We start from the raw sequence: 16,549 nt of genomic DNA on the forward strand, positions 1-16,549 counted from the left end.
TAAATGAGGAAAGAGTAAGAAAATGTGAAAAGAGAATTTGCCTTTTTCTTTGAAAGTAAGAAAAAATATTAGGACAGTCTTATGAAGAACAGCAGGAAGGTAGGAAAGGTGGTGTTTCCTATACCCTCTGCCGCCCTACATGCAGTGCAGGGCTACAGACGTGCCTCACGCACATTAATGCAAGGAAAGTGGATGTAGCAGCCGTCACGTGATCTTATGGAATTGGGTCAATATTTTATTTAGAATCCATTGTATGTTAAACAATATAACCCTCACATTTGTAGCCCCTACTAATTTATTCCTAATCAAGTACAGGCCATAGTCAGCTCTGAGTTCATCCCTAATGTCTAGTTTGCAGGGAGAACAAAATGCCCTTATCCTTATTTTAGAAGCAAATTTGCATTTTCAAGAGAGATTTCTAGCCACCTTTTCCTCATGATTACATAAAAACAATTAAAAGAAAAATTTTAGAGTATTAATTTCATGTCTTCAAATAATTATGTTTAGAAGTCTCCGTGAACTGATGAAATGTGTTGAAGCTCTCTTCACTGAGAGAGAATAAAAGAATATTTTGATTTTTCCTAAAAGAAAAAAATTAGTTGTAATTGTAGCAAACAAAATGTACACAATTACTCAGTTCAGTCTCACATATAAAAATACGTAAATAGCTATATCTACATCATAATGATAATACCATTTATATAAAATAAAAAAGCTCAAAAGATGAAGATTTTAGTGTAAAATAATATCTGACATAATGACATACTCATCATAAGAATGGAATTGCAGGATGTGTATCATCTTGTAACAGATTAAGGAGAAAGTTACTAACTGGTACCCAGCTACTTGAAAGACATTCCTGAAGTTCCTATTATACTTCCTCATTCACTATTAAACCAAATAAAGCTGACTATTAGGACAGTTTGGTTAGCCCAGAGTATGTAGGTACAGAGATTTCAGCCAATCTAATCATGGTTCTAAACATTCTCATTCAGTGACAGGAGACGATTTAAGGTTAGAATGGACTATTTCCCCAAGACAAGATTCCTTGCTTTAAGGAATAAATAATTCTGAAATTTGCTCCTTACCCACACGTACTGATTTTTTTCTATAGGTGTCCAATAAATATGTGATAAATTTAATTGAATATGTAAAACATACACCCCTTCTTACAATAATTTGTAAAAGCTAAACCATTAGTTTCAAAAGTTGATATAGAATCATTATAGAAAAAGATAATATAACAACAGGTACAATCAACAACTTTAAATATTTTCCATCTGTGTAACTATATTGTAAAATTTACGTAGTCTATTAGGTACATTAAATAAGCAAAGACATATGCACTAATATCAAAACCAAATTTGATGACTTTTTTGAAACCATACCAACCAACCTGTTATGAGATTGTGGAATATATTAGATTTTGCACAAAGTCAAACTACTGATGACTAAAATACCAATCACATATTCCACAATCTAATAACAGGTTAAATACCTATTCATTCATGTTGTATTTTACACAGTTTGTCCTTTCACTGTAAGTACCTTGACGTGTAAGAACAAGTTTTCGAAAAGCTAACAAAATGTAAAGAGTCATAATGGTATCCAACCCAGACTTCAATATTAAAATCAAATTAAACCTCCTAAAGAAACTCATCAAAACGTATTCATTTTTAAAGGTTAAATAAATATAAACGTTGCCCTAGCATTTTGCAAAAAGAAAGAAAAATGACCAAAAGCAGAGCGCACGTACAAGTCCGTACGTCAGGATTCCTAGAGGACCATGGCTCTCCATAAGGAATCCCCAGTTTGAAAAGTATCAGCAGGATTGCCCTTGATCAACAAAGTGAGGACTGATGGCAGATACAGAGACAGCAACTGATAAGAAAACCAAATCTAACTCATGTAGGTTGCTCATTAGAAATTAAGTGAAGGTACAAAAGGCACCACCAGCAAAACCAGAATTGTACTTCAATAAAACGGAAATCGGCCAGCATGATGCCACGCGACAGACCTGTGTCTATTGGTTTGATCCAAGTCTTTTGTTTATTTTATTATTTGCTAATCTTATAAGAAGTCCTCTCCGGAAATCTCACTGATTTCAAATTCAAGATGTTGAAAGTTCAAGGTTTGTTACTACAGTGATGATTCCAGTGACAAAAAAAATCATTTTGGAATGAGGTGATGACAGTGCAGAAAAATCACTGTATTTTAAGTCCCTAATAGGACTTAAAATTTTTTTAAAAATTTAAAGTTATATTCTAATTAAAAATTGCACAGTTGGTGCAATAAAACTATATTTTGAGAAAGCACATTGATAAATTGGATCATAGTAAGTTTGTAAAATAAAAACATTTTCCCTCTATGACTCATAATTACATAAATTCTGACTTTCAAAATACAGATCTGAAAAAGAAATAAGATATGAAAGATCCCAAGTACCACAAAGAAAGTGGTTCATCAAGGACTTAAGTTTTCAGTCTTTAAAACTTACCATGTGACGCTACCAAATCTATTGTAACAGGCATCATGCCATTGAAGGAGGTCATTTAGTATATGAATTAAAATGAACTATTTCCATGTTACCTTTTTGAAAATTATCATAGAAGTATAACATGAAACTACTCCCTGCTTTCTACTAGTCAACTATTCTTCTTCAAAGCACAGCTGTGTGAACTATGAGTTTCATGAAGTAATTTACCACTGTCAAGTCTGGCAGGTACTCACCTCGATGAGGCTGGAATGCACTCCAATCAGATACGGCATTGGGGCACTAGGTTAAAAGACACATATTCATAAGTTCATCAGAACTGAGACGACAATAGAAGCCATTCAGTATGTTTAAAACATTAAATTTATTAAATGCACAGTTCTAACAGAGCTTATAATAGATATTTTAAATTATTCTACACATAAAACTCAAATTTAATCGTAGAGGCTATTAATAGATTCAAATTAAGATTGATTTACATAAAAATCACAGTCATTCCTACTTAAAACAAGAGTTGTGGATGCCTAAAACGACTTCTTTATTTATTAAGAATCTTAGGGTCTAGACCATAACCTGAGGGGAATCTTTCCCACAAACTTCGTATCAAATATATCCTAAATAATGATCAAATTTATTCACATTTCCTTTGCACACCTTTTATTATTCAATTAGATTCTTATTTCTATGATTTTCTTAATATATCAACGTTTCATACCTGCTATGTCACCCCAAGTTTTTGAGTCGGTCAGGACCAAACCTGCACTGAGAGCTACTGTGTGCCAGGCATTGTTTGGGAACCAGAGGTACAAAGACAAACAAATCCCTCCCCTACGGTTATCATTTTGCTTCTGTGCTCTCTTTCCGCCTATGTGCCTTGCCTTTTATTTCAAATTTATGCATTCATATTTATCCCACTTCCACTTCTGTTACAATTCTTTTTCATAAACTAAAAAATATTCAAATAAGTTTAAGAATGATATTAAATTAAGTCAACACAAAATATCTAGGGCACACCAGGTGCCAAGACCTGGTCTAGGGCCTTGGGTACGATAATACAATAAGAAACAATATAGACAGAATATACGGATTGTCAATCTCAGACTCTAGCAGAAAATACAGACATTAAGTAACTTCTGTAACATCAAATCAGACTCACTAGTAACTTCAAAAATATTTCTCATTAAATCTGAGAAGGAAATTATTCAACTTGACATTTCAAAATTAACATACTATTTAACAAGAAAATATAGGCAGATGTCTACAAAGGTGATAGAAGATACGCAAATAGTTTTTTAAAAATAAAACATTTTTGACATTCCTTTTGTAGACATCTTTGTGTTATATTTAATGCAAACCTTTTCTGTTAATGAAAACAGATCATCTTCTTTCTCAAAGTATTTGCATAATTTTCCAAACGTCGCTGTCATTATTGGGACAGAGCTGTCCAAACTCCTGTGACTCCACTTGGCTACTGAGACCAGCAATGCCTGAAACTTAACAGGCACCTTGACACATCCAGTGTTCAAAGCGACCTCAAACACTTCCAGATACGTAAGGATGGCTTTAACTTATATCCAGAATTCACAAAAAAAGACAATGGTGTAAGTTCTTAAGTTACTTCTCATTAGACTATCCATTACCTCTGATTATTCTAGATTCTAATTCTCAGTTGTCTGCCCTTTGTAACTGTGTGCCTTCCCTTTTTTCTTTTATTTTTTTATGCAACAGACCATCTAGAACTGATCTAGTATTCTGGACACTTCATTTGACTGGAGGTTGAGAACTACTTATAGGCTTTGATAACCTTAAGACCTAACATATTTTTCTGCCTTAGAAAAGAAGCAAGAGGAATAAATGGGCACTACTCCACTTGCGCTTAAATGAGGGAAGGCTGCTTACTTCCCTAACTCACGTTCTCATCTCTGGAATCCCTCCTGGGACTCAGTGAAAGACATAAAACACATGTCACTAACTATTCTGGGCTATCACAATGGGTTCAGGCAACTCACAAAACAGGGTAGGCGACTCCCACAATCTGAACTATGTCAAGCCCTCCCCACACTGATAATGGTGTAAAATTATTATAGCTACCTGTGCCAACTTCCAGTTTGTAAATCTACACAAAAGATTTATAATAGAGAGAGCCCATGCTATCTCAAATCGCAAAGCACATGTTAATAAAATGAGTGCTAATCAAAATATTTAAGCCTTCTAAAAATAATTATTATTACGTCCATTTTACAGATGTTGGAGAACACTGAGTGGATCAGAACCAAAAGTCTGAAGTCCTGTGGAATACACCTAAGATAACACTTGATGAAAGCTAGTTATCTCTTGACATGTAAACAATATAGAAATTATTAAATTAGAAATTATTAAACTAGACTAAAAATTCAGTGACGATCTCCCATGCCTGAACCTAATGACGAAGAAACTGAAACTTTTTCTGTGAGATCACTGGGTATCTCAACGTGTTTTTATCTCACCAATTTCTAACAAAATCCCAAACACACAGGTGTTAGAACTGCAAACATTATTAATCGAGAGCATAATTTCCTAAAATAATTATGATGTTTTGCTGAATATCGATTTAATTAAGTAGTTGTTTCTTTCTCATGAAAACTGGGTGTACATCCTAATATTAAATCAGCCAAATCTCATGAAAAATAATTTTGCAAACCTAGCTGAAATCTAATTAGATCAGGGCGTTAATAAGTCAGGGAGACCTCCTTGGCGACACAGATGTTTTATCATCCATGTGCAAAACTGTCCTAGATCTTTCTGTCAATGACGTTATTTTGCAAAGGTAGGATACAGAAAGTTCCACTATGATTGCTTCTTTTTTGATAGCAATCAATCTTCATTCAAAAATAATTACTATGTAATAGCCTTTTTTTTTTTTTAAGTTTCCTCACGGAGACCACCCATGGGTTTGACCAACAGCAGTCTATTAGGATAGTCTAAGTAACTTAATTTCCCTTTATTTTTAAATATTATATTCTCTTAGAAGCTAAATCTTCTCCTTTCATGGAAAGAAGAATCACATACACAGCCTAAAACCAAAAAGTGAACCAACCATTCTGGAACAAGTAATGAATGATTCTGATTTTACTGGTACTAGAGTCGCACCACCTCCCACGTGTTGAAAGACTCGCAGAGGTTAACAGCGTCTGACATCACAGACTCGCCACATTAAAGTACCTTTTTTTGGTAGTGAATGCCTAACAGGAGAGCTGCCTACGTAATAAAATGTCAAGTCTCGCATCCAGTATTGCTACCTATAGGCACAAGTTTGTACATCAGAGCTCTAGAATTTAGTCATCTTGTCTAACTGAAACCCGTTAAACGGGAACTCCCCATTTCCCAGTGATACTGGTAGATGAAGGGAAAACTGCAGATGATGTCACTTCGTCCCAGTAGCCACCTTCCTCAGTGTCCCCGTCCATGTTCCTTTTATACCCCCAATATAAACCTCACAGTATTACTCTGTGCTGTGCGCTTGTGCGTGTGTGCACGTGTGTATGTGTGTGTGTTTGTGTGTGAATTTCTTCCTATCTTTGGATCCTGCAAGAGCAGAAACAAAATCTTATTCTTTGCATCACATACTCGCAGCCTGGCAAAGAATGTGGAGTTCACCAAATGTTTGCTGTACAAATGGATTGATGAATGAATGAAGGAATGAGCTAGCAAATTAGCAAGGCTCTATCAGCGGGCCAAGATGCGATGTCTGCCCACGGTCACTAGATGGCATCGCGGCTCTCCACGATCTGTGCAACACCAGACACCAGGTACACAAGCAGCGATCCTTCCAGGAGCTAGGACCTCAGAATTGGGCAAGTTCCAGTCGCCTGGAAGAGTCGGCAAATGTCCGTCCACCAACACCAGCCATTCCTGGTGCTCGACAGAAAGGGAATCCCACGTTTTCTTTACTCCAAAACCATGCAAGCGAAGGATGACTCTAGTGTTTTTCTCCCTTTTGCATGCTTTGATTCTAGAATCATTTGCAAGGATGCAAACAAAGGGAAGAAAACCATTTTCCCCAGGAAATGGTTTACTGCATAGGATTTTCTGACAATGGAAGACAGCTAGAGTCTTGGCTACTTCAAAAAAAAAAAAAAAAGTGATATTCTCCTGCCCAATTCCTTTGACAGAAGCTGACCCTCTCATTGTGATCTGAGGGCTGCAGAAATTTTGAGGATCAAGCTGTGCTCTCCGGACCCGAGAAGTGTCTGGCATAGAGGCTGTTAGCACTTGTCCTATAGGCTATTGCAGAGGTTAGGAACTAGGAAGAAAATTCCAGGGACTGAGATAGGAAATGAGCTTCCTTCATCACAGCGGAAGGAGCAGAAGGGCTTGGCGGCAGGCTCAGAGAGTATCAGGAAGAACTCTCTGGAAAGAATTAGCACAGAACTGTGTAGTCATAGAATAGTTTTGAAATGACATGTTTCCTCCAAAAGTCTTGTACGTGTAATCATTACAGAGAATGGAACCTTTTTAAAGGGACGCTATCTAAGAGGTCAGAATATTTTAACAGGAAAGTTAAAATGGTATTAACATTATATATGATAAAATATCATTCCAGGTCTCATAATTAGAAGGGTTAGTTCTGGACATATATTTTTCAAAGCCATATGCCAATATATTTTCAAGTACTTTTATAAAAACTTTGTTTAAATAAGTGAGTTTTAATTACTGAACACTAGGCAAACATCTCCATGGGCAAGTGAATAAACTGCTCACATATTCTGGGTAGGTTGGTCGGAGACGGTACCTCTAAAATGATTACCAATAGGGCCTCCTTACAAATCCAGCTTTACTCTCAGGCTTGTGATGTGACACGTCCATCACAAATATAATTCACCTGCAGACCTGGAGTCTCCTGCCACACTGCTTCTCCTCCCAGGACTCAGAGGGCACAAGCAGTGGTAGGTCCCTGGGACCTACGAACGGCACCATCAACACCAATGATGGTATGGAGCCGTGGGAATGCACAAGCAGCAGTACCACCAACCTGTGGCCCAGCACACGTGCTGTCCTTACAATCCATTGCTCTGTAGGGGGCTAGTCCTAAAAACTTAACAGAAAACCCCTATATATGAACATTAATCATTTGAATCCTGACATACTTTAAGGGATCTGTTTTTCATGAAATAAGCAAGTTAAATACTCTGATTCTAACAGAGCTTTGTTTTTTAATAACATTAGTTGTGATATAAACAAAAGCACTATGCTAGAAATTATGTCCTTCTATGTGTGTCTGTGCACTGGCATGGTTTAGAGGGGAAGTCTCATGAGAGTTGCAGAGAACTGAGCTATGGCTGCGGAAGACGGCTGTGCAGTGAGTGAAGCGGGCATTCCAGCCCAGGGTGGGGACCCAGGCCGCGGCTGCCCTCTGGGAGTCCGGCCTCCGCCCGCCTGGCTCGCCTGGCTCGCAGTGCAGACTCTCCCGGGAGGAGCACAGCTCTAGAGGCGGAGTCAAATTCAGATCCGATGAGATCCCTGGGAGCTGTCCTAATGCCAGGAAGCTTTCCCCAAACTCTGCAACATTGCTTCGCAGGTGGCTCCAGGCTGCGACTTTGATGGGAACCAGAGATGCAGGGAACCCCTATACTGGAGGCGACCCCTTTGCTGCTCTCTGGCGTCGGGTGTACCACTGAGGGAAGAGGGCAAAGGAAAGTTGTCCTGACGGACAGCCTGGCTTCCGACTGATTGCAGACAGAGCCTGACACCTGGGCTACCGAGGCCTCTCACTGACACTGACCCCGACACAACTGCCCTAAGCACCACTCAGATTGCCTCCGTGTCCACCCACGCGCGTGATTGTCTAATGGCTGCAGGAAGGACTCACAACCTCCAAAGAACTTCCTGTTTGCCGGGTGACAAGTCTGTGCTGCCTTTGGAAAGAACTATTCGGCCTTTCCTCGAAGCCCCGTGCAGCACTTGTGGCTGCGGTCGAGGCCACGTGGCAGCGCGCGCACAGGCGCCAGCCTGCAGCCCGGGCCCTTGCCCGCCCGGGCCCCACGCGCGGAGCCCCGCTTACCAGCAGTAGTCCAGCAGGTGCGCGGGGAGCACAGGGATGTACACGTGCTGCCAGTACATGGGGTACAGCAGGGCGACCGATCCGTGCACACAGGCCGTCAGCTGCAATTTGGGAGAGGACAACAACAGTGAGTGGCCGCGGGCCCTCCGGACACAACGGCAGGTTCCTTACCAAACACGAACGATGATCAGAAAACAATTTATTTAGTGACCTCCATCGTTTTACCTTCGCCGATTCTGCATGAAACAAGTCTTATGTTATAGAAGCCCCTCGGAAAAAAATACATAAACCGGTAAAGGAGTTTCCTGGGCATCTTATGTGGACAGTTATCTGAAAATACAGTGTGTAGGGTCAAGACTTGGAACATAAATAAAAGTGAAACTGAAAAATTAGGTGAGTGTGGCGGAAGGAATCAGAGGACAGGCCGCTTTGCGCAGCCCGGGCCGCGCAGCCCTCAGATTAATCCACCACGATTAAATATGGAGAGGAAGAGAGGCTGAAAGCTCCTGAGGGATATCATTAGGGCAAATTGCCAAGGAATGAAACATGAGCCAGTCAGGAGAGTCTGGAAGCCGCACTGATACCAGGGGACTTGGATGCTCGACAGTTGGAGCTTCTGTAATGTGTGAACTGCAGGTTGTGGTATCAGGAGACTCTGCTCGCTGACACAGAGAATGTCACCATTGACCAGCGAGCTGCCCAAGCTTGACAGCTGTGCTACAGGAAGCCAACTATATCATAATTCCGTATTTAAACTGTTCGTTTCAGATTAACATTTCGTTTCCGAGCTTTATATCACAACAGCTGCCATTACATAGTTGCTATTTTAAAGGTAAACTGCCATTTTAATTGTTTGTGGTCTTTTTTGGCAAGCAGTTAATTAAATATTTTTCATGCTTAACAAAGGGATATCATTCTTTTTCCTCCCTCCTACAGACCGTCGTCAGAATGCTTTCTGTGTGACTTTCGTTGCATTTTAAACTATATTTCTAAAAGTGTGAAGTCATTTTTCAGTGTTTAAAGCAGGGGTGTCCAAACTTTTTTCAACGTTTTTCACCAAGGGCCGTATGCGGTAAAGTATACAAACAGCCGGGCCACTCACTCGAGGTGAAGTACGTATTGCCTCACCTGGTTTATTTAAGTAAACTAAATATATTTTTGGAATTTGCTGCGGGCCAATTAACAATGGATCGCAGGCCGCAGTTGGCCCGCAGGCCACAGTTTGGACACCCCTGGTTTAAAGCAATAATTGAATCAGAATTCATCACTTTAAAGTTTTGCTATAGCCTGCATTTCAAGGTTACTGATTAAATCATTTTATCAACTTGAGAATCAGAATTTAAAAATAAAACCATCTGAAAATGAACCGCAGACTTTCTATAAACTATCATTTCTATTTTATTATATAAAGAAATGAAGACATACATAGGAATTAATTTTTAAAAATAAATGTGTACAATGCAATTCAATCTTAATAGCAACATTTCTCTAAATTTAAGTGCATATTTTCTACTAAATAAAAAAATTATTTAAATTAATCTAATCTAAACCAAAAACACAAAAATTTTGATTAAAAGTATATTCATGTTGATCGTGTGTATTATATATTTTCCAGCTAGATTTTTTTAATCGGTTTTATATGGCAAGCAATGTATTTTGATTCCATTTATGGTACTATCATGAAAGGGTTTTTAGAACTTCACAATTACAAGCATTAATAGTTTATCTACAGTATTCCCTCAACAAATATTATTTTTAAACCCCTTAATTAGAGCATACACTATACCACTAGGAGGCATTCAAATACTTCAGTGTAACGATTACAGACACGGATTTATTTTTCTTATATATCTGAAATAGAAGGACATGTGTCAAGTTCTCGGGGAGCTCTCAGGGGCTCCCTGGTTGTAATCTGGGCTGCTTTAAAGCTGCATGAGCTCTTCCCGTCCCTTCAGTGCAACCGGATGTGCTAAAAGCAACTGTGTAGCTCTGAAAGGCAACTAACTTACTCAAGTTCTCCTCTACATAGATGATTTTTAAAACAGCTTATTTAAAACCTTAACACCTTGCGTACAGTGGGGTTAACATCCCTCGTGAAGATTCTTGTGATCCATACGCAACGTGTTAAAAAAAGGAAAGTGTTTGTTTTTTGACTGTTGAGAAAAATAACAGTGTAACAAGAAGAGAATACATTGTCAAGATGAGGAATTACAATAAGGGTAACTTAGTTACCAGGCACACCCAGAGTCCAAAGCATTCTGTGACAGGCCGTAGAGATCCTTTCCCCAAGCCCTCAGTGGTCATCCTTAAAGGAAGCTATGACTTCTTTGCTAATTAGGTACACTATAGTCTGATCAATTAGATTGCTTTCTTGGAAGATGATTTCACCATGATAAGCAGAGTCGCAGATTGCGACAATGGCTAGCATTGGGCAAGTGTTACCTCTGCTCATCAAGACCAAGCAGGGAAAAAGGAAGCGCTCCAAGATTTGGCAGCTTTCTGGATACAGGTGAGGGTTGACAGGGAGAGGTAAAAATACTATCCCCCTTCCACAACCACAGTTTCTGACCTTAGCAACTAGGAGGAATTATTAAAAGTAGCCAAGATGTCAAGTTCAGGTGGAGCTACAAGGAATTTGCTTTGGCAAACACTCACTCTGTTAGCTGTGGGCATTCGCAAAGAAGCAAGCCAAAGGAGATCTCCCACACACACTGAGCAGCACGTGGCCACTGTGTGGTCACAGCACAGGGAAAATGCTTTTATAGCATATGCTTTCAACAGGAGATAGCGAAGTTGTGTATAAAAAATACAAGGAATAAAAAATAAGTGTACTAGAACTGAAACACAGTTACACAGAAGTTGTACACGAAAACAATGAATACAGTGGAGATGAGGTTAGCGCTCTGCCACCCAGAAGCCACACGACCTCTGGCACATCTGCTAATATAACCAGGTCTCAGGTCCCTGAGATGATGAATTATAATAAGGGTAACAATCTTGGGAACATGAAGCATAGGCTAGATGATCTGTAAGCATCATCTCAGAGATCTAACGTTCTGGATTCTTAGATCTGATCAATTCTAACATTTGATCTTCTTAGTTATAGTTAGATATAGTTTTTCCATTCAGGTGGTTAACAGAACATTTTAACTGGACTACAGTTCAGACCCACCTTCAAAATTATCTAGAGATCACCTCTGAAAGCATTAAAGCACATTAGGTAACTGTGCAACTGGAAATATTGTAATAATTTACTTGCTTAAATCAACTGTAACTTTGAGTGCCTGCGGTGTGCCATCACAACTCTACTAAGCCACAGGGACGCAGAACTGAACACGACAACATCCCTATTTTCACAGAGCATACATTTTAGTGGGGCAAGCAAACAATAAGCAAGTAAAATACATTTCTTACTCAGAGCTAAGTTCTGGGAAGAAACCCAAAGCAGGGTGAGAGGCTAGAGAGCGCCAGCGGGGCTGTGTCAGACGGGACGAGGGGTGAACTCTGCTGTGGTGACATCTGAACTGAGACTCAACTAACACAAGGCAGCCGACTACTGGGGATTTGGGGAGCAGAGCATCCCAGGCCGATGACACCGTGGGTTCAAAGGTCCAGAGGGGGGACAGCTTGGCATCTCCACCGAGTGACACAGAGGTCAGCGCAAACGAGGTCAGAGAGGTGAGCGTGATCAGATTTGGAGGCCTTCCGAGCCTGGCAGAGCAGGGCTCTCAACTTTGCCCTGGATGAGACCTGCCCACGCCTGGAAGACAATACTCTCACTACAAATCCTCTTCCTCAGGCATTCTGAGAACTATGCAAGTGAAAGAAAATAAACTCCGCATGGTAGAGTTTGCTTTCCAGGATAAAGTACTCAAAAGAAATGAGACCAAGGTAGAATATAAGCAAGTCAGAAGAATCTTCTTACTTTTAAGTTGTTTATGATATTAATATATTCAGTCTTAAAGCTTAAAGGGAAGTGCCAATCATATTTTTGGACTAGATTTGCTCAAAGTTCTGTGTGTGGTTCACGACTGGGCGAGGGTCCCACATCGCTTTTGTGATGTGCAGTCAACTGCTTCTTTACACCACGGCTGTTCCTCATGAAAGCAAGGAGCGTGGGAGAAGGGGTGCCAAGGTCTGAGTCAGAGCATGGCCCAGGCCTTCTACCCTGAAAACTGAAGGAATAATACATGGCTATAATTTCCAGAGAAAAACAAACTGATCAAATAAAGGTTTAAGAAAAAAAATTTCTTACCCTCTTTGTCAAATGGCATATGCATATTTAAACGGACCTGTCATTTCACAAAGCATACTAACTAAGTATATTGACCTGACACAGTCCCGGAGTGCTGACAAATGCAAACGAAAATTACTGGGGACATGTATTTCCCGCACACGACAATCATAAATAAGTGTGTGTGGAAACCGTGTGACGAAACGAGAACTGGGGCCTGTGAAATCACAGCGAGAAACGTGATGAAGATGGTTGGTCACAACGAATGTAGTCACAGAATAAAGGTCCTTGGAACGTGCGGTCCCAGGCCACCAGCTCTAACAGCAGCAAGCGTGTGCAGAGTGCTTTCATGTGCCAGGCGCTGTTCTCAGGACTCGGCACACTCACACGGAACCCTCAAACCCACCTGAGGAAACAGGCCCATCGTCATTGTTCCCACTGGCAGATCAGAACACGGCAGCAAAGAGACACCAGTTGCCCGAGATCACACACCAGTAAGTGGCAAAGCCAAGCTGCCAACCTGGGCAGGCTCCAGCATACACTAGCCTTTTGACCTGCACAGATGCAAAAGTGCATCATTCTGAGGCTTTGAATACTACCTACTGGTGGAAAATATTTTCTCCCACTTACGTAATGGAGAATGAGTCTTTGGGACGAAGAGACAAATGGAACCGCAGACCTTTACATGAGAGATTTAGGGTCTATCACACAGGTCCAATTTGCAAAACTTCTCTCAGTGTTATGGTCTGCGACACCAGCAGGAAACCAATAGAACAGATTTTATCAGGGAATGTTGAAAAGATGAGACAATTGATAAAAATTCTACAGGTGAGCACCCCAGTCCACACCCACAGGTACATTTACTTGGAAGTCAAACCAAGGACCTCTCCTCTTGTGATGTGAAACTTCAGTTATTCATGTTCTTAAAGTGAAACTGCATTTACTAGAGGAAATTAGGCTACTAATGAAACTAAGTGATGTTTTAAGCAATTAAATAGACATGCATTTTGAAAGAAAAAAAAACGCATTATCAGAGTCTCAAGGAGACAGCAGGAAAAGCGTCCATCTAATATGACAAGCACAATGAAACACAGCACAATTCTAACTGCCACACCTTACGAGCAAAGCTCTCAGATCAACAGGTTGTCACTCCCTTCATCCTAGTCTCTCTGTCTCTCAGCTACGTGGTGCCTGGTCCTTGGGCAGAAGTCCTACTCACTTCAACTAGAGTTTGACATGAATTACTGATGGGCAAATTTATGTCCCCTAGCAATGTATTCATGCACAAAATCCAAGAAATCTATATCAGATTCTTAACTGAGACTTCATTTGATTCTTAACTGAATCGATAGTTAATTCAGAAAATTAAGCACTATAAATAACTGTAGATATACAGAATAAATTGCTGCAGATGGGAATGCAATAAATTCTTCGTGGAATGAAAAAAAAATTAGTGGAAAGCATAAAGAAACCATCTGTTCAAACACGTTTAATTTACATTCACATGTAAAAGTTCAGGCCAAAATGGTAGCAGCAGTGTATTTGAAACTACAAAGTTCTCCCAACTATGGAATATTCTTATTTGAGCAAAATTCTATTCCTCAAATTAAGTGACAGTTTAAAGGAAATGCTTGGAGGAATAGCAATTTTATACAATGAAAAAAAGACAGTACTGGGTTATGCTTTTTTTTTAACTGCTTTTTCTACTAAAATGTTTTATATTTCATTCTCTTTCTTCATTGTACTAGGATGGTAATTCCTGCTACTTCATTCCTAAAAACTCATCTAATCTCTTTCCATCACACCCAAGTCCCTTGGAAACTTGCAATCATCTCACCTTTTCTTGCTTGTTTGCTTCTGTCATGAATTCATTCTTCCATTCATTTTACAGATGCGGAAACTAAGGCAAAGTTAAACCAGTTGCCCAAGGTCACAGTTAGTAAGTGGGGCACCAAATATGTCAGGCATTATTACTGGGACTGGGAATGTAGGAACAAACAAAAGAGACAAAAATCTCTGCCCCCAAGGAGCTCACCGTCTAGTTACTCTCTACACACCACCATTATCATCACGCTGGCCTCTCCTCAACTCGGCATTTCTGCAGCTGTCCCATCATCACACATCAGCGCCAATGACTTCAAACGCTTGTCCTTCCCTCCGGGACCTTTCCCCATTCCTAAAGGTACTTCTTTCTAGTCCTCTCTCTCAAATGCAATAGCAGTTTTGCCTTTCCCAGGGAAGGCCCACCTACCTGTCCACCAAACGTGAGGAATCTAATGCTACAGCATTGCTCAAGTCTATCTGCCCATTTCCCCTTGTCACTAACTTCTACACTCTGGATTCTAGAGGGCTGGCTGTGGGTTAGGGTGTTCATGGGAATTATGGAAAGACCACCTAACTTAGGCAATAAACAGTGCAATTAAAGAATCACTGCATGTGACAATTAGAATGGACCTTCCAAATCGTTCTTGTTCCATTATTTTAGTTTTTAGGCAAGAAACATCAGAGTAGAAGAAATTAAATAGTTTATGTGAAGTCATCCAATTTTTTGGCTGAGCAATCAGGACTGAAACACAAATCTCTAATTTTAAAAGGTATTATTAATATAATCACACTACTACCATATTTGGGAACATTATTTCAAATAACCAATAAATAAAATCCAACTTGCTGAAACTAGTTTTGATTTTCATCTTTGAAAATCAAAATATCTCTCACCAGAAACAAAATAAAATTCATCACAATCCATTAGCGATTGGAAGAGAGACAATAACAGTTGCAAAGCAACTGCATAATAATTTCTGAATCTTTAATAAGTGGAGTTAAATATTCTAATGTTTACATTACATATGATTAAATGAGAATAAATAATTATACAGATATTATACATTATAATGTTAAAATTGTATATATTTTCTTATATATTTAACATACATATATGTATATTTAGCATGCATATCAAATACATATAAATACATACATAAACATATATAAGCATCTACATGTACATGTATGTACACACACACACTTATAAAGTTACAATTTACTGGTATAAATGACATCAAGCCCTTGAGATTTGTCCTTTGTGTGTCATTTCTGTACTTCTCCCTCTCTCTTACCTACTTTCAAGCATGTCCAACCGACATTTCCTAGAAACATTTCTAGAAGCCAAATTTATCTACCTCTTACGGTCATTGTCTTAGTTCTTTCTTGCTAGTCCATCCCTAGTTACTCTGACCCCACGTTATAGTTGTAAACTCTTTACATTAAACTTTCCGATTGAAATGACCGTGCACTTTCTCTCCCCAATTGGACCCACACTGACACAGAGGCTGTGACCTTGCTGTCCTACCTGGAGCAGTGTCTGCCCTGAGTCTGGGGCTCCGTCGCTGAGGACTGAATCCATGGACGAGCAGGTGAACACTGCTCAAAGGGAGAGAGCAGGCTGTTTTCTAGAGGGGACAAAGTGGGGGCCACAAGGTGCCAAACCAAGTTCCCGAGCAGGCTGAACAAAAAGCAATAAAGTTCACAGAGCTCAAGATGTACTAATAACTTTTCCCCAAAGAATGAGCGTTTGGGCATAGACTTTTTTAAAAATTGAAATTCTCTAGTAGAAAATGGCTAAACACAAATCTTTTTTTCTTTTTAAAGACAATGCCGCTAACTTATAAACTTCAGAATTTTTTGAAGAAACCTTTATTATTATTTAAAAAGACACATTTTTACTTGTCAAAGAGACAAGGTTCTAGTCTGGCCTGTCAGTATCAGACAAACGCTTCTG

General features: G+C 39.5%; 1 protein-coding gene across 6 annotated transcripts in view; it reads right to left on the reverse strand.

Moving 5' to 3' along the window:
* Positions 1 to 16,549, reverse strand: part of DENND1B (DENN domain containing 1B) — a 175,551-nt gene that overhangs the window by 67,081 nt on the left and 91,921 nt on the right. For all 6 annotated transcript variants that reach the window (XM_074317076.2, XM_074317075.2, XM_074317074.2 and 3 more), the window contains 2 exons: positions 8,535 to 8,635; positions 2,731 to 2,776 (listed from right to left, as the gene is read on the reverse strand). In XM_074317076.2, the coding sequence (XP_074173177.2) occupies positions 2,731 to 2,776; positions 8,535 to 8,635 (147 nt within the window). The remainder of the gene's footprint in view (positions 1 to 2,730; positions 2,777 to 8,534; positions 8,636 to 16,549) is intronic.

Source organism: Rhinolophus sinicus, chromosome 6, assembly GCF_057876585.1.
Source record: "Rhinolophus sinicus isolate RSI-liver-muscle chromosome 6, RSI-T2T, whole genome shotgun sequence".
Taxonomy (NCBI): domain Eukaryota; kingdom Metazoa; phylum Chordata; class Mammalia; order Chiroptera; family Rhinolophidae; genus Rhinolophus; species Rhinolophus sinicus.